General features: G+C 46.3%; 1 protein-coding gene across 1 annotated transcript; it reads right to left on the bottom strand.

Annotated features, from left to right (window-relative positions):
• Nucleotides 1–253: 253 nt before the first annotated feature.
• LOC139660704 (centrosomal protein of 164 kDa-like) lies at nt 254–22,420 on the bottom strand. The gene is made up of 27 exons (XM_071538907.1): nt 22,281–22,420; nt 21,714–21,797; nt 20,638–20,749; nt 19,238–19,469; nt 16,393–16,557; nt 15,644–15,769; nt 15,463–15,543; nt 15,193–15,297; nt 11,277–11,333; nt 10,961–11,097; nt 9,874–10,446; nt 8,298–8,429; nt 7,671–7,866; nt 6,729–6,803; nt 6,426–6,548; nt 5,702–5,845; nt 5,364–5,447; nt 5,203–5,271; nt 4,821–5,080; nt 4,490–4,696; nt 3,654–3,834; nt 3,364–3,471; nt 2,799–2,901; nt 1,935–2,321; nt 1,771–1,843; nt 1,520–1,639; nt 254–1,063 (listed from the first exon to the last, which is right to left on the bottom strand). The coding sequence occupies exons 2-27, from the start codon at nt 21,790–21,792 to the stop codon at nt 970–972; spliced, it is 4,023 nt and encodes a 1,340-aa protein (XP_071395008.1). The 5' UTR covers nt 21,793–21,797; nt 22,281–22,420; the 3' UTR covers nt 254–969.
• Between the last annotated feature and the right edge of the window lie 468 nt (nt 22,421–22,888).

Here is a 22,888-nt window from a genome sequence, read left to right as displayed (position 1 = left end):
AATTAACATGAGCAAATTTCTTGATGATACTGCAAACTCCTAAAAACCAGCTCATGAGTAATTTTCTAGGCTAATACATGAATAAAATGTGTGTGTGTACAAGCCCAAACAAGAGACAGCAGACAACGCAGTAACAGCCTATAACAGATGGCAGGATCACAACACAGGAAATATATGAATATATAAAAAAGTATATTTATTAAAATATTTCATAGAAAAATACAGTACATTTTTACACAAACTTCTATGCACAAATATCTAGTTAAGATCGTAAAATACTGCCTAGTCAACAGCTCACTGTTACAATAGTGGTTATTTTGGTGTATGATTTCCATCAAGTAGTTCCCATTTAACTCTCCTCATTTACTCACCTCCCGTTAAGGCGGACTGATTGGTAGAAAGGTTAAGGTGGAAATGAATGAATTGTCAGATCTGTGGAGAGGAGCGGATGAGGGAACGTGGGAATGAAAACCTTAGGGTGGAAAACACAAGTGGCATGGCTTTCATCTCTCCTATTTCACCTTATTCCAGGCTAAAATGACAAAGAAAATGAAGCAAAGAATTCAAAATCCCACTGGCCCTTTGCTGTCATTACACTCCAGCTGCCACAACTGTGCCAGCCAGTAACCGAACCAACGGAGTCAAAAGTGACATGCCGTGAAATGAAACTGACCCCTGTGCAACTGAATTGACTTGAAGATACTTCTCTGTGATTGTCGCAACTACAAAACCCCTCCCATCTATCATCCGAGGAGGCAAAACCATAAAAACATCCACACACGTCTCACATGGATATGCAAAGAACAAATCCCTCGTCACACTGTGCATGGTCAGACATTCCCTGAAAAACATACACAGAGTTTTGAGAAGGAACGAATCAAAGAGGGCACAAGACTCCTTCCCCACAATCATTTATGCTCCAAAGCTCTTATACAGTGACGGTGCAGTGTGGCCTGGTCCGTCGTGTCTTCAGTAATGATAGACTTTGATCTGGTTGTTGTCGTCCAGGCCCAGCTGGACCAGTCCGTTCATGGCCGGAGTCCGATAGCGAGTGAACAGAGGTCTAGGCAAGCAGCGTTAAGGACCATGAACAACACTGTATGAATGCATCAGTCTTAATACAATGATTAGATATTAGGTGTATTTGGTATATTGGTTTAAACTACAGCAAGTTAGCAGGACACGAGGAAGATATGTCGTTTATAACTCTTTCCATGAAATAGACTGACCAATCCACTTCAATCAGGAAGTAGAGATGTAGATAAAGACGAGGAGATGGGTTACAGAGAGATTTTTAATCCTGACAGGTGATTCTAATAATATAACAGTTGATTATTATAATCAAATGACAGCCACAGCCAATGAGCTGTGTACATGGTAAAGCACCATATTGGTAGGAAATGCATGTGACATCATGGGAATACTATGAATTGAGCCAAGGATTGTGTATATTGGGATGCAACACAATAATAATAACTGTGTGTGTGTGTATGTGTACCATAACCTATATGAAGGATACATGCTGGTGTCTTTCCTGCGCATCTCCAGCCACCTCTTGTTGCCGTCGATCAGCCCCTGCAGCCTCTGGCCGTCCACCTCCACCGACTTCTGCACAGACTGCAGGCTACGGGTATATTCACTGTCACACACACACACACACACACACACACACACACTTTAGTATTGTTATAAGTACGTTTGAGCCAATAAGGGCACATGTAAAAGCCGTCATAATAGCGATGCTGCCATGAAAGATGTATTGCTGGTTACCTAACAGGAGTGTATGGTGAGTAAGCTGAGCTGGCTCTCATGGTGCTGGAGGAGACTGGGTTCATCGTGGCCCCTGGAGAATATCAACATAACAAATATTACAAACTGTTATTTACGCACTCATAAAACCCCCGATTAGTTTGACAGTACAGGTTATTGGTTACCGGGGAAGAGCTGGGCCCAGCGGCTGTTGGCGAGGTCCTCAGAGGCCCTCGCCGCACCTGAGATGGAGGTGGTGTAGAGAGGGGCGGCCGCCGAGCCTCCGTGGGGCCCCCACGCCCAGGACGGCCCCGAGAGCCCGAGGGGGGGAGGTGCGGCCGAGGCGGCGGGCCCCGAGGTCTGGGTCAGGGGGATGGGGATGGAGGTGGTGGCGAGGGGTGGAGGGATGGAGTGGGACTGAGACAGAGGCAGAGGGAAGCCGGGGTACGGCGCGGCTCCCTGCCTCTGGGCCAGAGAACCCAGCGCACTCAGGACGGTGTTGAGCTGACCTGAGATCTGCTGCAGGGACTCCGCTAGCTGCTGGACTTTGGCCGGGACGGTAGGATGGCCTCCTGATGGGGGAGGGAGGGAGAGAGAAACAGAGAGAAAAGAGTGGGAAGGGTGTTGAAGGAGAGAGAGAGGGAGATGAAAAGCAGAAATACTTATTCTGTAGTGAAATAGATGAGTTAACAGACAACAGATACAACCTCAATATGTAGCCTGCACAAAATACATATATACTATAGTAAGTATATAAAGCAGTACATTACTTTGCATTGCCAATTGTTATTCAGTCCATATAATACAAAGCATTTATTTATAGGACCTAATGCCAAAACAGATATTCCACAGTTTCCAAAATGTTTTCTCTCATGTACTGGAGTTATGAATCAATATTACAAAATAACAGTACTGTAAGAAATGTGTTTTTCTCCACTGTTAAACCAAATAGCATGGAGCAGGTGATTCTACTATTGTGAACACTAGTGTTCACCAGTGAACGCCAGTGTATTTGTCCATGTGTTTTGGTAAATTCCAGTGAGTCTCACCTGTCCCGTCCTGTGGGTCCACAGTGCTGCTGAGGTCCGACTCGGTCACATCGAAGGTCACCTTCCTGTCTGCTGCCAGCCGAGACAGATCCTCAAACAGCGGCTGAGCACAGAGAGCAACAAGACACAATATAACAGCAGCTAACAGCAATCACTTACCTGTATGTATTATTATTACAACTTGAGGTACACTTGATTTGTCTTTGCAAATACTGGGAATCACAGAATGAATCACATGTTCACAGAATCAAACACAGCTCACGTTTATCAAATATTCTATATGAATTCAACGGCGTATTCTGTATAAAACTTAGGCTTGAAGTAATATTTGACTTTGATATAACCTTTTCACTCTTCATCTCCACAGAGACTCAGGAGCAGTCGACCTCCAACACTATCTGCCCTGGGGATTTCCTGTCAACACCATCACTCCGGCTGCATTACTCAGACACTAGACCCAGAGCAGCCAGTATTGGTGGTAGAAAATGCCCAACCAAAGTGAAATATCACTTTAACCGAGCTTAAGACTAGAAATACAGTTTTTTAGACTATCTTTTCTGCTGACCTCCTCGGCTATAGAGCTCTCCAGCTGCTGGAGCTGCTCCTCTTTCCTCCGCAGCAGAGCGCTCCCTCTCTGAACCGTCAGCTGCAACTCCGCCACATTCCTGGCCTCCTGACAGGAGTCAAGGATGGAGGGATGGAAGAAGGGAGGAGGATGGAGAGAGAGTGACAGTCAGCAAAATAAAAATCAGGTTCACGCATATTTTAACCCACACACGCACACACAAACCAGCTACAGCAGTCTACTTTCTAAAAGGAGAGCGGGAGGCGGAAGGGTGTCACACTTACTCCTACCTGCTGGAGGCTCCTCATCATGTCCTGGGTTAGGCCTGCTTCCTGGCCGGGGTCCTGAGAGGAGCCGGCCTGGGCCGCCCGCAGAGCCGCCTGTCTATCCATCAGCCGGCTGCTCTCCCTCTCCAGGAAGAGCCTGGTCTTCTGGATGTTCGCGCCCTGCATGGAGACGTACCGCCGCATGCTGGACGCACAGAGGGGGTGGGGTTAAGGCCAAGGAGAAAGATGGAGGGCGGGGCTAAATGTTGGGAAACTACCTTAACTGATATATCGGTCCTATATTGACCTTGTATTTGAAAATATCGACCAGTCATTGTCACCCACCTTCGATATCATGGAGTTTGTTTGATTCCATATTTATCGTAGAATTGATCAATACTACACTGGTTGTCTATGGGAAACCCTTAACCTGAATTGATTCGAACGCAACATTTTAAACAGATTAAATAGTAGTGGTAGTAGCATCAGAGTTTCAGTGGAGAGTTTTAGTGTTCCATGATGGTCTAAATGCTGTTTCAGAGGTTCTTCCACATTGAATACTTGGAATTTTGGCACTAAATTCAATCAAATCTCAAAATACTGAATATTGGCACAAAGTATCAGCTATCAGCAGCTTCAGTCCATAAGTGTCTGCATCAGTATCAGCTTTTAAAAACCCATATCAGTCAATCCCTAGTAAAAACTGATAACTTTGTATTGCTAACAGGCATAAAGACAGATTGGTAGCAACATCTGGATATCCCACATTGTGTATCTAAAACAACAGTTCTGTCCTTTCTCTCTGTCTCACTCTCTCTCTCACACACACACTCACACTCACACTCTCTCTCTATACTCACTCGTCCAGGCTGCTGTGGCTGTCGGGTATCGGGGAGAGCGGAGGGTCGTCCAGGTCCTCTACATGTAGTGATGAGTCTCTCCTGGCACTAGAGGGCGCCGTGACCTCTGCCTTCTCTGCTTTCTCTGCCTCCTCCTTCCTCTTCTTCTTCTCCTGTTTGGGCTGCGGTCTGGGGGAGGCGCTCGCTCTCTCGCCTTGTTCCAGCTCGCTGCGTGGACAAAACGACAAGATAACCTTTATGTCAGTGGGAACTCAACTCGACTCCGAATTTTCATTTTGGGGTGAACTGCTCCTTTAAGGGCCGGCAGAAAGCTCGTCTGGTGAACCCTCACCCGACTCTGCGGCCGAGGCGGTCGCATCTCTCCTGCAGCAGCGCCACCTTGCTCTCCAGTCGCTCCTTGTCCTCCCTCGCCCTCCCGCTCTCCTCCCTGGCTCGGTCTCGCTCCTCCCTCGTCCTCTCCTCCGCCTGCCTGGCCTCGCTCCTCTCCTCCCTCGCTCTCTGCACGAGCTCTCGGGCTCGATCTCTCTCCTCCCTCGCCCTCTGCAGCTCCTCCTTCAGCTGGTCTCTCTCCTGGAGCAGCCTGGGTAAGGCCTGGACACACACACACACACACACACACACACACACACACAGGAGAGGATTAGGAAGTAGACGGATGGATGGGTGGGTGGATATAATCTCACTCTTCATACAGAAAAGGTGTGACTCCCCACCTCTATCCCTCTGTCCACCTCCTCCTCTTCCTCCCCAAGCTTCTTCCTCTTCCTCCTCAGATCCGCTGCCTGGAAGACCAAAAGTGAACAGAGACCATTAACCCAAGTGGTTCAGATTAGTGGATCAGTGACAGACTAGCGGTATATAGGGGATAGAATACCTTGGTCTGCAGCATGGCCTCCTGGCTCTTCAGCTCTTGGGCTTTCAGCTCCAACTGCTCTGCTAGATCCTGCAGTTCTGACTCCTGATGGACAAAAGAGAGATTTATACTCTGGAACAAAGTATTTGTGTATATGTGTGTGTGTGTGTGTGTGTGTGTATTTCCCATGGCTCTATCACCGGCACAATCAACTGGAGACAGATTTTAATGTGTAAATGTAATCCACCCATCTAAATCATATCTAGAAACCGGATACCACAAGTACAGCGCTACACAGTAAATGTGTGTGTGTGTGCGTGTGTGTGTGTGTGTGCATGTGTGTGTATGTGTCTCCTCACCTTGCGTGAGTGTGTCAGCCGTGTCTTTTGGATCTGTGCGTCGAGCTGCAGGCGGAGTTTCTCCAGTTGGACGGTGTGTGAGGCCTGGAGGCGCTCTCTGTCGTCCTGCAGAGCAGACAGCAAGCGCTCCCTCTGAGCAGCCTCCTGGAACACACACACACACACACACACACGTACACACACGCGCGCACACCCACGTTTTATCATTCCCATAGATGATAATCCTTCATATCATTGTGCTCAACTACAAAACCTGAGAATTGAAAACGTAAAAGTGAATTCCACTCAATTTAAGAATTCCTATATGTTATTATATGTCATTATGATTATATTATTATATATGTCATTTTTTACACTACTTGTTAGTGGGAAGTGAAGATAATATGTCATGTTATGATATCTACTTCACTCCCATCGTCCTCTATCTTGGTCATTTATTTACTACAAACAATCTTCTTCTTCTGTGGTAAAAAATTCTGTTTTAGTCTTATGTTGACTTACCACTCGTCTATTTCTGATTATACATGCATATTCTAGTGTAACAAGAATATTTTTTTTACTTGTACTTTGTTGTCACTTTGAGTCTTCAGTTCCTTTCTGTTGCCTGCTTGTAATACCAATACCACACATTTATTCAAGCTTATTCTACTGTTGTCCTCACTGTAAGTGGCTCAGGATGCGAGCGCCAGCTAAATGTAAAGTGTGAATGTGACCTCTCCCTGACCTCATCGAGGTGCTTCTCCCTGACGCTGTTCAGCTCTCTCCTGTGGTCGTCCCTCAGCTGCTCCAGCTTCCTGTCGTGGTCGCGCTGCACCTCCTCCCGCACTTCCTGGAGCACGTCGGCTAACTGGGTATCGGCAGTGAAGCACAAAGGTGGGCGTACGAGATGTTTCATAACCACACAGCAGTGCAAACTCAGGTCAGTCAACTCTAACTCTTGTCTCATTTTCTACAAATCATGTCTGTTGCTTATTGAGTAGTATCTAAACCTGTGTGTGTGTGTGTGTGTGTGTGTGTGTCCTCTAACCTCTCGCTGGTACTCTGCCAGCTGCTGTTCGGGTCGTGGACTCATCAGCTCCCTCCTCCTCTCTGTGCTTTTGACCTTTATACACACATAACAGTACAAACACCCAGACAGACACACATACACACATACATACACACACATCATGAACCTGCCTCCCCAAAGTCACCAAAGTGCCAGCACTGTACTATCAAATTGGAATAAACACAAGCGCCAAATGATTTATGTTCTCGCATCTTTTCCAATTGCATTCTGTGTTGACATGGGTTCAAAGGCACACAAATGCTGGCTAATATACACTCAAGAAGAAGAAGTTTAGAATGGCACTATAGATTGTGACTGGCTGAAGATAGACACACTCTAAAACAATCTCTGGATCTGGCTGAAGACAGAGACACACAATGTTGGGATTTTTTTTTCTGCCTTTAAACTTAACAAGGGCTTCAGCCACACTTCTCTGCTGGAACACAGTGTGGGGAGAGATCTGGCTATAAGAGAACTAGAACTTGCCTGACCCTTGCACACACTGGCAGGTAGCTTTCCCCTACGTGAAAACAGGCATTGTCCTTTCCAAGCCAGTATGCAAACATGCTCACATCTAGCCCGGATCCAGCCCCATGAATCGCTCATTTTCGTTTCTCATTCAGAATTGCTTGTTAACCACAAAATCATTTGAATTTTGCATTTTATTGGACTGGTATTGATTTCCCTGGAACCAACAGACATAAAGCATTCTAACTGGGCTTGATGCCATTAGCCTGTGTTTACATGTAAATCTCCATCGTGAGCACTGGGTAAAGCAGCCTGATTTGCTGAGTGTTGCAATGCCAGTCGCAATGCCAAAATTCAACCGGTGAATGTTGTTAATGAGTGAACAAGAATGAAATCAAACATGAGCTTGGATCCAGGCTGGCCAGCATCATCCTGCACCAAATCCTCAGTCACCTCCTGTTTCAGAGAGTTCAGTTTCTCCTCCCTCTCTCCCAGGAGTCTCCTCCTCTCCGCTTGGAGCTCCTCTTCCGACTCCGCCTTCAGCCGCTCCATGTCCCGCCTCCTCTGGGCCTCCAGCCTATCGCGCTCCGCGGCGCGTTCTTCCTCTAGAGTGACACGCAGCTCCCTCAGCAAGGCTTCACCCTCCTCCCTGAGGACAACACACACACACACACATACACACACACACTAATGTTCATTTTTTGGGATTGTGGGGGATATTTGATTGCAAACTGAATAAAGTTGAACTGACTTGAATTGCCCAAGTTCAACTGTAGTGAAGGGTCATACTCATTATCTTTAATAAGATTTTGTCCAAGGGATCCCCATATTGGAAACAAACTGTACACTGTACATGGGGAGATAATAATTATAGTGAGACTGAAACTTCTGAGAACAGCAATTCCTATGTATTCTCTAGCTGAGATAATTTCGAGTGAATTAAACTTTTCCTCATTTTGCTGGGGGAACCTATGGAACCTCCTCAAGGGCCCCTGAGGCATCCCCGAACCCCACTTTGAGAATCACTGCTCTAATGTACCACTGTGTGTGAGAGTATGTGTGTGTGTGTGTGTGTGTGACCTGAGCTTGTGCTTCTGGCTGTCCTTCTCCCTCTGGACAGACTCCCTGAGCTCCTCCAGCCTCCTATCAGACTCTTCATTCAGCCTGGCCTCCTCCTCCCTCCTCTTAGACTGGAGACGCTGATGCAGAGCCCTGGAGGGGCACACACACACACACACACACACACACACACACACACACACACACACACACACACACACACACACACACACACACACACACACACACACACACACACACACACACACACACACACACACACACACACACAGAATTTGCCATGTAAAACAATAACCCTACGTAGCAATGAAACATAAAAGCATACAAGATCGTGAAGAAGTAAACAACATAGCATAAATTACAGCTCAATATGTAAACTACAATAAAAGAATAATAAAAGAATAGTTTTGTTTCATTATTTATTTCATTATTATGTCTCTCTCTAATCTCACCACACACGGCTCATAGCCGTCACAAAGGAGGGAAAGCTTTTCATGAACGCACACATGAACACACACCCACCAAGGAGACACAGCTGTGGACACACAAGGACGCCACACACACACCCACACACACATACACTGACACACAAACAGCATCATCATTTGGCTGCAGGCATAAACACTGAGTCACATTGTAAACCTCAGTTCTCGCTGCACAGGGCATATAAGGATTCATCAGTGGAGATTAAGAGCACATACAAATACTGCTGCAAAGGCCATGTTGCCATACTAATGTAGAGTAACAGTCCTCCATTGAATTCTTTTTCCTTCTAATTCATTCTAATTCCTTCTCTCCTGCATGTCCTTCTCTCTCCCTCGCTGGTAATGTTCATTTTCACGGTCATGGACTCTTTTGTTCCGGGAAGTTAGTCAGGTTTTCATGCTGTCATGCTGATTCAATTTTGTCAATGACTCACTGAAAATGGCATATGATTTGTCGACAAAAATAATAACCTTTTAGTCAATGAAAACATGTCGACTGCAGCAGCTCTGAAACTGTAGAAAATAACATCCCTGCATTAGTGTAGATTACACTTGCAACATTTAGTAATTTCAAAATGTACCTGTTGATCTGGGAGCTGTCTGATATTTTGGGGAAAATTGTCAAGATGGACAAGTTGCATTCCAAATGTTAATGCATGTCTGTGACTGGATAATAAACCATACCTCCAATGATAAAACATTGATTTTAGATTATGGGTTTGATATTAGTCTCCAATAACAGAACAAAATAAAATGATTTCTGATATCACAGTGGTACAGAATTTCTACTTATCACTGTCCACAATTGTTGACTAAATTTAAAAACCACACTAGTTTTTGACTAAATTTAAGCAGAGATTAACACTGGCTAGTTCACTTGATGAAAGCAGAATGTTTCGACTCATTCAGTAACAAAAGGGAGGAGGAAAGTGTGTTTTTTAAGTATTTGGACTGGGCTTTTTGTAGTATTTCAGTTTAATGGACTTGTGTGATATAATATGGGGGTGGCAAAAGCCTAGAGCGAGGTATTAAAAGGTTTGTGAGGATTTTAAATCTTTCCTTGTCTTCAACGTTACGCTCCGCATGCCTACCTGACTCTTTCCTCGCTCTCCTCCTTCAGCTTCCTCTCCTCCTCCTCCTCTTCTCTCCTCAGCTCCTCCCGGAGGAGGCGCATTCTCTTCTCCCTTTCCCTCATCGTGCGCTCCTTCTCCTCCTCCACCTCTCTGTCGGCCTTCCTCCTCTCCCTCTCCCTCTCTTCTTGTCTCTTTTCCCTCTCCCTCTCCTCCTCCCTCTCCCTCAGCCTCCTGTCCTCTGTCCTTGCTCTCTCCTCCTCCTCCTCCTTCTCCCTCTCTTTCTTCTCCCCCTCTTTCTCCTCCTTCCGGGTCCTCCAGCTCAGCTCCTCTCCCAGGGGGCTCTCCTGCTTTCGTATGGGGGATTCGGGCTCTTGGAGCTGGGTGTTGGAGGTGCGGACCAGCCGGCCCCTGGAGGTTTCGGGCCTCTGGAGCCCCAGGGAGGCGCTAAGGCCCTCGGCTTTCGGACGGAGGCCGACACCTCGCTCCGAGTGGGAGGGGCTGGAGAGGGAGGGAGAGGGGCTGGACTGGTGGAGGACCAGCCGCTCCACTTTCGGAGCTGGAGGGTCGAACCTGCCTGCAGCCTGCAAACGCCTGGAGAGAGAGGTGTCATAATGTGGAGAAAATGTTTTTTTTTAAAAAGTAGGCTATATTTAAAGGACTGGGACTGCAAAGAAAATACAGTGCAAACAGGGCAAATCCCTTTCCTTTGACACAGTGTCTGCCAGTTTTACCAAATGAAATTCAAGACTTTTGAAGACCTTTTAAAAAGAAATATGAGTGCGATTTTCACATTCTCAAATGTGACAATGAAAACTGTAGACCTATCACAACATTGGTCTATGTGTCTGAGCTGATTTCTCACCGGAAACAGAGCACACCAAGAAACTGCAACATTTTTAATACCTCTAAAACTGAATTTGATACCTCCAATTCTTTATCTAACTATATTCAAAACCTTTTAAAACCTTGACTTTAGATAATAATAAAGTCAAGCGAACACTGTATACTCGGCATAAGGATGATGTGCCAATGGGTCTGAGCACAGTGGCCCTTTTCCAAAAAACAATATTAAAAACAAAAGGTTTGTTATAGAGTTACAACAAACCTCTCAGCAGCCTCAGCCCTCTTCATCCTTTCCCCGTCCTCATTCTCCTCTTCATCTTTCGTTTCCTCTTTGTCGTCTTTCTCCAGCGGACTGACAGCAGCCGACAGGTCCTTGAGGTCCAGGACCTTCTCCGACAGCTTGGAGAGGAAACCAGAACCATCCCAAAACAGATTGGAAATGAATGAATGAATGAATGAATGACTGGTGGGTGTCTCCATATGACATTATCAGAATTAACTGTTTTGTCTAAATATTCAGTAGCTGCAATAAATATGAGGATTTCTATTCGACTTGATAATGTGAGATGTAATTGTACCTTGACATCGTCTATGGAGGATGAAGCCTCCTCAATGTGTTCGCTTGGCTCAGACTCCTGCAAGAACACACACGCACACTCAGTGACAAGTGGCAAGGTGACAATTCTGCATTAACACACACATACGCACACGCTCGCATACACACACGCACTCACAAACTCGCACGAGTGAAGTACATCGCAGATGACACTGACATTGAAGCATGCCGACTTTACCAAAGACACACAGAAACACGGTATTAGGCAAAGGCAGAGCGTGCATGCGAACACAAACACAATGCTGGCGAGCTGGCAGCCAAGTAGGCAGTCAAGAGAGCAATCTGCAAAGCAAAGCAAGCAGGGGGAGTTGTAGCGGGTCCTGGGTCTAGTCACATATCTCTAGGCCTTCAACAGCCGCCGATCTACAAGCAGACAGACTGGCAAAAGCCTGCACTTCGACCGGGAGGGAGGGACCAGAGGCACCAAGAGGAGCGAGAACTCTCCAATCCAGTCCTCAGGGGCTCCAATGGGCTGGACAGCTGATTGGCCCGGACGTTTTGCTTTGGGCTTCGGATGGACTGACATTCCAATGTGGGTGTGTGATGGCGTCCGGGAGCGTGAGGTTGGGGGGGGGGGGTCATGGTGGATGAGGCAGCCCCTAAGGCAGTGGACTTGGATACTTTTAGGAGGCCCTTGGGCCCCGCGCATGCGTTCAGAGGTTGGGTTTGGGTTGGGGTGGGGGGGGGAGAAGGGGTGACGGGGTGGGGGTTGGGGGTGGAGGTGGGAGCACGCACACCGAGTCCTACCTCTGCCGGAAGGGGCTGTTTCGGGGCCGCGCTCTTCGTCTCCTTGCCAGCAATGAGAGTTTTTCTCTTTCGGTCGAGCGTCCTAAGGTTAGTCAACATCGTCTTCTGGACCGCCTCGAACCTCTCCACGAGTTCCTCCTCGCTCTCCGATGCCGTCGGGGGCTTCCGGGCGCGGCGGTCCGCTTCGTCCTCGTCTGTCCCCTCTCCCTCCGTTCCCTCTCCCTCCGTTCCCTCTCCCTCCGTTCCCTCTCCCTCCGTTCCCCCTCCCTCGCTCCGCACGCATCTCTCCGCCGCCTCCTCGTCGCTCTCGCCCCCTTCCTCCGTCGGTTGCTTGTGGCTGAGGGAGCATCTCTCCAAAGCCTCCTCACTCTCCCCGTCCTCCTCCTCCTCCTCTTCCTCATCCTTCTCTTCCCCTCCCTCGCTATTTACACACCTCTCTACCTCTTCCTCCGCGCTCTCGTTCCTCTTTCCCTCGCTGTCTTCCCGTTCTACCTCGTCATTATCGTCGTCCTCCTCACTTCTCAGACTATGGTCCACCGCTTTGTCGCTACCTCCCTCTGACTCCCTGGCAAGAAGCTTCATGAGCGTTTTCTTCTTCTCTGCCTTCTGTCTTTCATCGAAATATCTCGCCACCTCTACCTCGCTCTCCTCCCCTTCCTCCTCCGCCTGTTCCTCAATTTCTTCCTCCACTGCCTGCATGTCCTCCTCCACCTCCTCCTTCTCGTCCACGAACCTCTCGACGGCCTCATCGCTCTCCCCATCCTCTACTCTGTCCTCGGTCTCGTCACCCCGGCTTTCCACGCACTTTTCTACCTTTTCGTCGCCGTCATCTTCCTCTCCCTCAATGCTCTCTCGCTTTTCCTCGCTGGGGTTTTTGTTTCCCGACGCTCCGCCCTCCCCTTCCTCACTTTCATCTTTCTCTTCGTCCTCCTCACCTTTGACGAGTTCCTCCTCTACCTCGTCGCTCTCTTCCTCCGCCTTCTCTTCCTTGCTCTGCGCCACCTCATCACTTCCTCCTTCCTCCCTCTCACCCCCCTCTTCGTCGCTTTTCAAATGGCTGTCGTCTACATCATCAGCTTCCTCATTTTTAGCTCCTTGCTCCTCTTCCTCCTCCCCATCGCTTTTTCTACCTTTCTCTACGGTTTCCTCACTCTCTTCTCCCTCATCCTCCTCCCCTCCTCCTTTATCCTCTGCCTGTGCAACCTCTCCCACTTCCTCCTCCTCATTTTCTACCCCTCCTTTCTCCTTGCTCCCTTCTCCCTCATCCTCCTCCTTCCCATCCTCTGCCTGAACAGCCTCGTCTTGCACCTCTCCTCCCTCCTCCTCCTCCTCCTCCTCCTCCTCCTCCTCCTCCTCCTCCTCCTCCTCTACCTCCTGTCCTGTGCATTGAGGTTCAGCAGACAGGGGTTTGGGGGAGGCAGGACCTGCCCCCCCCTCGCTGCCATGGTCTCTGTTGCCTGCCAGGGGAGACAGGCGGAGGTGTCGGCCCTTCAGAGAGTCCTTGGTGGGGCGGGAGGAGGGGGTGTAGAATAGGAGGAACAGCCCGCCCGTCCAAAACAGAGACACAAGGGAAGGCGTGCAGAGACACAAGGGAGAGAAGGGAGAGAAGTGAGGGAGGAGGGGAGGTGAGGAAAGGAAAGGAGGTGGACAGAGAGGCTGTGACCCCGTGAAAGATGAGAAAGGGGCGGAGAGGGGGTGTTTATCTTGACATGCAAAACCAACCGATGGCGCCCTTCGCAGAGCCAAAGATGATTAGTTACGTTAGACAATGGACATACAGGGTCTATGCACAGGAAAATATATTAGAGACAGTATGTAGATACAAATTTAAGAAATACACACGTACATGCACATACCAAATACACACACATTCTCTCTCTCTCTGCCCTTTCCCTCCTTTTTCTCTCTCACACACACACATCCGATGTGATATGATCATAGTGTATATAAATGTGATTTTCTTGTTTAAGCGTTTCTTCTACATAGAAGCAATATACAGCTACACTGCCGCAAAATCTCTGGGAAATTTTGACATTTTTTAACACCAGAGCGAGGAATCCATGTATTCCCTGCTTTCTCTTTTCAGTGTGTGCAATGTGGAATGTGTGAACAATTTGTTAGTGGTTATTTCTCTCATGGTGTCAGTGGGGAGTTGGACTGTGCACCACTAATGTCAAAAAAACAAAAAAAAACATGATGACGACATGCTGCTGGTATTTCGAATCAGACAGCGAAGCAGTAACAGTGACAGTAGGTGGACAGCAGGACAAACAGGAAGACACAGTGGCAGCCGTGGCCGTAGGACAGATCCCAGCAGCACAGCAGCTACAGAAACACATCCCGGGTCACGGTGTAAAGGTGAAAGGTCAAAAGGTAAGACAGGTCAAATGGTCACAGGAGAGAAAGAGACACAAGAGCAGGAACAACAAATGGTTTAGAATCACAGTTATATGAGACAAGGAGAAAAGGTCACTGCGGTAACGATACACTGAGAACATGTAGCAACATGCAGACAATTAGGGCTGTCCCCAAACTAAAAATAAAACATTTTCGGTTAGCTATTTATCTACAGGACTTTGCTGGGCTCAACTAAGTAAAACAAATACTGAAATTGCAACACTGGCCACTGCAATTTCAAAATGATCTGAGTCTGCAGTTTTACCAGAGGGAAAGGTACTTCAGACTGCTTCCTCAACAATATACTCTGTGCTGTACAAAATCCCTGGTGTAAGAATAGAAATACTTATTCACCACAATATTCATGAATATTGTTGGGATGCCAGAGATGTGATTCTAATTTTCCTGTCAATTCATGCAACATGGAAAAACAAGAACTATCAAAAATAACTCCAAGTGTCTCAATCAACTAATAACTTGTCAGTTAAGGTAACAAATATAGTGCAGCCCTTCAAAGGATACAATACAGTACATTCTACAAGTGTTACATACAGAATACAGAAATGTTAGACAGGTTACACTTTGAATGTTACAATATGTTACACAACAGTAATGAGACAGAGAGGCAGAGCGAGCAAGAACTAGAATGACAGAAATGTAGCAGGGAGCCACTGCAGGAGGGCACGGTGTATGTGTGTGTGTGTGTGTGTGTGAGTGTGTATGTGTGTGTGTACCTGTTGGGACGGGGGTTCAGGGCTGTGGTCTCCAGACAGGGCCAAGTCCTGCAACTCTGGCTCGGTCCTCTCCTCTGGTGGAGCTGCACCACTGGCCTCACTGTCCTGGAACACACACACACCCAAGTTACCATGCTAGTGACATAGCAACGGTAGCTTAGAGGCAATATCTCTTCTCATGTTCTCTCATTGCGAGACAAGATTCATTGTAAGATACTATGGCATAGGAGCAATAACAATAAACTCCACCACTGTTGTGTGTGTGTCTACCTCGTACTGCAGGCCTCCTCCGAGGGCATCCAAGTCCAGGTGGAGGTTCTTCAACAGTCTGGCTGAACCACGAGAACTTGGCTGAAAAGGGGACAATATCAGGTTTGACTAGGGCGTATATTGAGCCACAGGCAGCAATAAACATGCTCATTTCATCGTTTGCTTTTAGGTTTTATTGTACCTCGTTTTCTGAGATTCTGTCTTCATCGTTGTCGTCGTCGTCGTCATCGAAGCCGGGCAGAGAGAGAGACACCCTCTCCTCCTGCCTGCTGCCTAAAACACTAGACCCTCCGCTGCTCCGAGGACCCTTGTGGAGAAAAGAGGGGAAAAAATTAATTTCATTAGAGTATCTAAGTTGCTTGGGCTAAGTGGCTATTTCCACGAAGAATCAACAGTGCAGCTTACTCTCTACAGTACAAATATAGTCCACATTTGGCTCATGACCATTCAGAGCTCCTGTGACAGATCTATACCCCCAACATATCATGCCACATTTGTTCTTGTATAAAGCATTTTACATGAATTGTAACACTGTCTTTTCTTTCATAGGGCTCTTGAATTGGCTAATGTTTGCCCTGCACTCTTCTACAATGGTAGTTACGCCCAAGCAATCTGGTCAAAGATGCGTTCCAACTGGGCTAATTCCTGTGATGATGATGCACAGCTAGGCGTGCTATTTTACTTGCTATGCCAAATATCATGATAAGTTAGGACTAGCTGGCAAACCTTCTTGTCTTCTCAGTTTAATTATTTTTATGTATGTTATGTCTAGTTACTCTGAAGAAAGTCACATTGCTTGTTATCAGCCACAATATCCTTGAGAATGTTCTTTACTGGGATTATGGGTAGATGCCTATCACATTACAGGGGGAAAAGCTGCCTTTTCTCTCACAAACACACAAGCTGCTCATTATAGGGCTCGGGTCTTACCCCCAGGGCTGTCTTCAGGGGCTCCAGACCCCCAGAGCTGCCGAGGGACCCCCGGAGTGAAGGCGCAGATCCAGGGAGGGGCCCAGGCCCGGGGGCATCCAGACCTCTCAGAGGAGCCAGGCCGCCCAGCGGGGACGGCAGGGGTCCCAGGGTCGAACTCAGCGCCTAAAGGGGGAAGAGAGAGACAGTCAGGTGAGTAAACACATAACTAGAATTTCAGCACATTGGAGCACTGGAGCATTGACGATGTCTCTACCTTCAATTTTTGTCTCACCAATATTACATTAGTGACAAATGCACTTTCACTGAGTACAGCACAGGATCTCTCTCAGTGTTTCTCTCTGTAGTCCTACCTGCTGAATCCCTGCTCTGCCTTGTCCTGGCTGTCCATCTACACTTTCTCCCGGCTCTTCTCTCGCGGGGCAGAGAGGAACCGAGGCTACCTCTCCCTCTCTCGCCTCACCTTTCCGCGGCTCTCTCTCCGCTATCTCCTGTCCTGACCGCTCAGCCGCACTCCCTCCTGTCTCCTCGTCTGAGCCGGCCGAGAGGGCCGTGAGGATCAGGGATGGATAAGGAGCCGAATGTAGGAAAGGGGATGGAGGAGTTGCGAAGGGCACGAGGGAAGAGGGGAACGTGGACGCGATGAAGGAGCAGACTTTGGTGGAAAAGCGCAGAAGACGTGCGTAGGAGGGGACTACAGGCTTCGAATCCAATGATGGTGACAAGCCTGCAAGCATGGACAGCATTGAAGGATCCAGATGGGGGACGCGGTCCTGTTCACGGTCGCTTGCGTCTAAAAGATGAACTACAAAGGACAGCTCTCCTTTTCGCTGTCTACCCTCGTTTTCTTCTCGCGCTCCCCCTAACACCCCAGAGGAGCTGAGGGATAAAGGGATGAGTGGATGGATTACAGGCTTCGCTCCTCCATCCTCATCAGGCTTTCCGATCTCTCGCACCCCTCCTTCTCCATCTCTGTTTCCCCTCTCTAGCTGTCTCTTTAACCTTGTGCGACCCTGTTCTCCTGCCTGCGTCTCTCTGACTCTCTTTGGCTCGTCCATCTCTAGAACCTCTGCTCCTGTACACTGCGCTTCTCTTCTGTTGTCCCGCACCTCCTCCGTCTCTCCCTCCCTCTGCTTTTTCATCGCTATCTTTCTGTCCTCCGCTGCCGTCGCCCTTTCTTCTACCTTTCCTTCTCTTACCCCTTCCTTGGGGCGGGGAGGGAGAGAGGGATGACCGGACCGGCTGGATGAGGAACTTGTGGGTGCTTTTACTGCCTGTCCATCTTTCTGCCATCTACTTTTTTTCTGCCGTTTCCTTCCTCCACGTGTGGACTATTTAAAGGAAGGATAAGTAGAGGATTGACAGCAGGAAAACAGTGAGGCAGAAGTGATGGTTTAAGGAAAAATCCACCCTCAGATACTCTTACACTGTTAGATGGCATCTATTTATTATGTTCAATGCATTCCAGGACTTATTTTGTGATGAAGTGTAAGCGTAAATGACTTTTTTGGTGTACGCACTTTCTACTTCTGCTTCAGTTAGTGATGTCCTACATTTCCCAGAATGCCTTTCGACAACCCCTAGAAAAGAGGCATGAACTTTGAGGTTTTCTAGAGTCACGTCCCTTACTCAAAATACAACAGGTCTTGTGGCTGCATTGCATTATGGTCCAATGTCAGTGAAGAATTTGGTTCTACGATGCATTTCTCCCTGTATGATTGGTGAACATTGGTGAGCAAAATGGTGAAACTAGAGAGAAGCCTTTGCTCTTTGAGTAGAAGGGACTGATACCAAAATCTGGTGTTTACTGTTCATATTTTAGATAGCTGAAAAATGTTCTCCTATCAAACTCCAATGTAGTTGCACTGTAAATGCCTGTGTTTGGCCAGTTATCTGCAGGAATAAGAAAAATACACCATCAAACAACAAAATGGGTCCAGGCATGCAAGGTACATCAGCAATAGCCGTTTCTACACACTTCCTATACACTTATAAATATCTTAAACAGGTTATTTAACATTGTGTTGGTAGCCTGACTGCTCTGAAAAATAAAACTGGTAAAGAGCTATCCTGAAGGCATCTGATCTGCCCTGCCATCTCTCTTAAGCCACACAGTCGTTTCCCAACATGCTTCGGTGACTCAGTAATATAGCCATGCATCTTTGACTTCAGGGTTCAGCTTCTCTAGATCAGTGAACAACTTACATCACACTCACAAGTGCCAGTTACTGCCAAAGATGATTTAGCAAGCAACGCTGTAAGAGACCATGTCCAAATAGTGTCAAAGGGAAAGCACAATCCAGTCCAGTCCAGTCCATTTCGGAATGAATGAAAAAGACATTACACAAATAATTCTCCCATCCTCATACAGAGCCTACATATTAGATAACAACGCAGATTTGCTCATCCTGTGTATATGCTCTGTAAATATGATAATATGAATAGCCATTAGCCAACAATGTACAGTGTTCAAATCCTGCATAAATGCACTTTACACTGAAAAACTGCAAACATCTGCAAATCTGTCAATAGCCGTCATAGTGACAATTCTTTTTAGCCTGAAGAAATTCTTCATCATGAAGACAGACTGTCTTTAAGATAAATATTTAGTTTTTAGTGTAATTTTTATTTATATCCTTTGTTACCTTTTTGTTCAAATCCTCAGCACCTTTTACACTTTGTCCACCGATCTACCTACACCTCTATTCTCTGCTTCATCAACCCAATAAATTTCATCTTCTCTTCTCTTATCTTACGAATATTTGTTAGCAACACAGAAAATGTAGCATCTTTCAAACAAAAATTAGGAAATACAACATAAAAAAAGAAAAAATCAACCACTCACTCCAGGAGTCTTCAGCGGCTCCTTCCTCTTTTTCTCCTTCTTCTCCTTCTTCTCTCTCTTCTTCTTTTTGTCCTTGTCCTTCTTCGGCCCCGGGCCTCCCGCAGCGGCCGTGAGCTGGGCGCGCTCGCGCTCCTGGGCCACCAGGCGGCGGTAGTGCTCATCGCAGGGGTGATCCCAGGTGGACTGGCCCGAGGAGAAGTTGAAGTAGTAGACGTCCCCCGTCACATCCTGGCTGTGGGGGGAGGAGGAGGAGGGGGAGAGGAGGGGGGTCACTTCAGCACCTCAAAAAAGGCCCAGAGAAGGGAAGGAGAGATGATGGATGGATGGATGGATGGATAGATGGATGGATGGATGGATGGATGGATGAATGGATGGATGGGTGAATGGAGAAATGTCACTGGAGGTTTGGGCTGACTGTCACCTAAAATTGAATGCTGAACCAGGTTGTGTATTTGTTTTATTCATAGAACCTATCTAAAAGAAGTGTTGGGTGGTTGTATTGTTTTTCATAATAATGAATAGTATAAGAAATGATGTCAATTTCAGTAATAATATCACAGTTACTAGTCAAAAAATAAGTTTGTACTCTTGTTGTCAACCCCTCCAAGTATCAGATTGAAGTTGAACTATACAAAAACTATATCCCACCACTATGGCTATAGCTTAGATGAGAAATCTATTTAGAGTTTATGAGTAATACTGTATATTGCCTTTTTGAGTAATGAGTCTAACATAGAGAAAGCAGGCTTCTTGTTGGCTTTACACATTGTTCTGTGCTGCTTTGTGGCGACTGATTGCATTATTAGTCCTACACAAGACCCTAGAATCTCATTCAATCGACTTGAATTTACTAATACTATATTATAACCTTATAATATGTCATTAGTTTTCTGTATGGTTACTTGCTCTAAAATTTATTTCATCTAACATCTAACTGAAGTTATAAGTTACATACATATTTGGTGTATTAGTAGTGAGTTGTAGTTTATGATAAGCATTTTCTAGACAATTTGACTACAGCTGACATCTGCCTGGAGAGTTGTTGAGAGCAGGTTGCTATGGGCTTCCACAGTTCAGGTCTCAAGAGCATTCACCCTTGATTATTTTCAAGGACCCCAAAGCTTCTAAGTTACCGTCAAACAAACTGGTATGAATCAGACTTGTTGGGGCAGGAGATAGCATGTGCAAGGAACATTTTAACTCCTCATTCAGGATCAACCAGATTGTTTATAACTGCATTTAATTCATCAGGAGAAATCAAAACATAACAGTAAGAGCAATCCCTCTTCCATACCACAGTGTATCTGCTACACAACCGCAGCAGATATACTGCTCCAGACTAGAGTCTTCTCTATTGGGGGTTTTGGTCTGGGGGATCCAGTCCCTCTCTCCCTCCTTACCAAGGCTTCCACTCATGAGGCAGAGGGGCAACCATGCCCTCCCTGGCCAGCCATAGGAGCTCCGGCTCACTATCGGGATCAATGCCAATCTCTCTGGCATACTCATGGATCTCTGATGAGAGAGGGAGAGAGAGAGAGAGAGCATTATGAGAAGAGTTGAGAATGTTTAACTATATATCGTAATAGCAGTATATTATATCTAGTAATATACAATATGGTAGACTACAGTTTGACGGATATGGGTTTTAGAAGGCCAATATCGACACCAATATTTTTAGACTGAAATCACCAATAGTCACTGATATTCAATATTCTTAAATTTGACCATTTTCATGCCAAAAAATTACAAGCATTCAGTGTTTCCTCCATAATTTTATTCTTGTCAGGGTGGAAAACCTCTGAAACACCATTTTAGACCATCATATGAATCATAAAATTCTCCATAGAAACCCATACTGATTCACATCTTTTAAGGTTAGCAGCTCCTTAAGGCAGGGACACACCACACCTATTCAATGGTAGGGGAAACTGGGATACATTGCTGCCTTTAAAAGGAACAATAATGTACAAAAAACACAATTGAATGATAAAGAAAGAAAGTGTGCACTGAAAATAACATGTCATTGCAGGTTTTACAGACTGTTAGCTGTGGTCAGGGAGAAACCTCCATCATATCAGTAGTGGACAATACTGACTGGCCGATATCTGATGTTTAATAAAAGGCCAATATTGGCCCAAATTATCAGCAAACCAATATATTGGTCTAAACCTATCATAGACACAGATAATCAGGGTGAGGATTTCACACCAGCCAGATGCTGGTAAGTTTGTACATTTTAACTTTTGGATGCACCAGCCACTGTGACTCTGGAGCAGATATGCAAGTTTCCTGCCCTGCAGATAGTTGTAATAAGGTCAAAGGAATGTGCAGCTTTTTGTCTTCATTAGCAGCAGCAGCAGCACTGGTCGCTTTCAAGGCTAATAATATCCCCCCTAATGTACCCACTATGTCTTGTAGAATGGGTTCTGGTTATATTAGCCTGGAACTCCATCCATGTAACGTTAACCCTATGTACCTTGTTCAGAGGGGATATAGTTCTCATCGTAGTCCTCCTCAAGGATCAGCTGGTCTCCAATGAGAGCAGCTGCAGTCATGGTTACTGAAGAGACAAGGGGGGATAGAAAACAGAACGACTGGCAAATGAAGGGACAATATCATATTTTATAACGCAGCTAGTGGCAGACAACACTACATAATGTAGTCAGTCTAGCTTGATACAGTTCTTAGCTGTGGAAAATACACGGAATATAAGATAATAGCTTGACAACTTCCTTAGCTAAGAAGATTAACAAATTACCTTGTAGGGCTATTTTAACTTATGCAAAGAGAAGCGATGGTTTATTAAACACGTTCCTAGAACAATGCAGCTGTGCATCAGTAGAGACAATTAAATCTCATCTCGATAAATATAAGCGTTCGATATGCAATCATTTTAAAGCCAGTAATGCGCAGGAAAGTAGGGGAAGGGGCGAGCTTACTCAGTTAGCATCTCAGCTAACTTCAACATTAGCTGTGCTTTATCTAACGTTAGCTTGGCTAGCTAAGTAGTTACAGAATAGCTTGTTAGCGTCAAGTGATTTACCTTGCAAGCTATTAATCGTTTTCTCACTAGCCTCGGGGGCAATGTCGATCAGGTTTCACTTGGTCAACACGGACATTTTGTACGCAGAAGGGAGAAAAAGATGAGCAGCCTAAATATCAACAACAACATAAGCATATCTCCAAGGACGCTTCGCTCGCTTCCGGTTGACGATGGCAACGTTGTTTCAAATTGCGCTCTGATTGGCTGAGCCATATATGGCAATTCTGTCGTTCCAGAACCTAGTAATTGTGAGTTCGAAATAATAGCAAAATGGAACTTGTTACGAAAGTGTTCTGCTGCGGTAGAATAAAGAAGCGAATATGTACAGCATGCATATAATTGATGCTTAAAATTATTAAACGGCACATCTCGGCAACTTGGGTTTCATATAAATTCACATTTTCCCACTTTTTTGGGTCCTTTATGTACACTCAATACACTCATGTGCACGGTATTTCCTACAGCACATGAAAGCACGCGCCTACGCTTTTGGGCTCTGCGTGGCGCGTGAGCCATCCACTTCTGTTTTACGGAAATGTTTAGTTTCAGTTTTTATTTTATTTTATTTCATTTCATTTCAGTTTTAGTAGGCTATTAGTGACTGCCAT

This window comes from Centroberyx affinis, unplaced genomic scaffold (genome assembly GCF_046629955.1).
Source record: "Centroberyx affinis isolate AG114_WGS23_722 - 3 ecotype Tasmania unplaced genomic scaffold, CSIRO-AGI_Caff_v1 ptg003367l_1, whole genome shotgun sequence".
In the NCBI taxonomy this organism is placed as follows: domain Eukaryota; kingdom Metazoa; phylum Chordata; class Actinopteri; order Beryciformes; family Berycidae; genus Centroberyx; species Centroberyx affinis.
Note: the sequence above shows the minus strand (reverse complement) of the source record. Positions and strands in the feature narration are given on the sequence as shown.

Excerpts from the sequence above, each read along its gene's own strand:
- LOC139660704 (XM_071538907.1), bottom strand. The coding sequence starts at position 21,792 with ATGACTGCAGCTGCTCTCATTGGAGACCAGCTGATCCTTGAGGAGGAC. Across the intron at positions 5,846-6,425 it reads GGGAGAAGCACCTCGATGAG|GAGGCTGCTCAGAGGGAGCG; the intron begins GTCAGGGAGAGG and ends TGTGTGTTCCAG. Across the intron at positions 2,322-2,798 it reads GGACCCACAGGACGGGACAG|GAGGCCATCCTACCGTCCCG; the intron begins GTGAGACTCACT and ends CTCCCCCATCAG.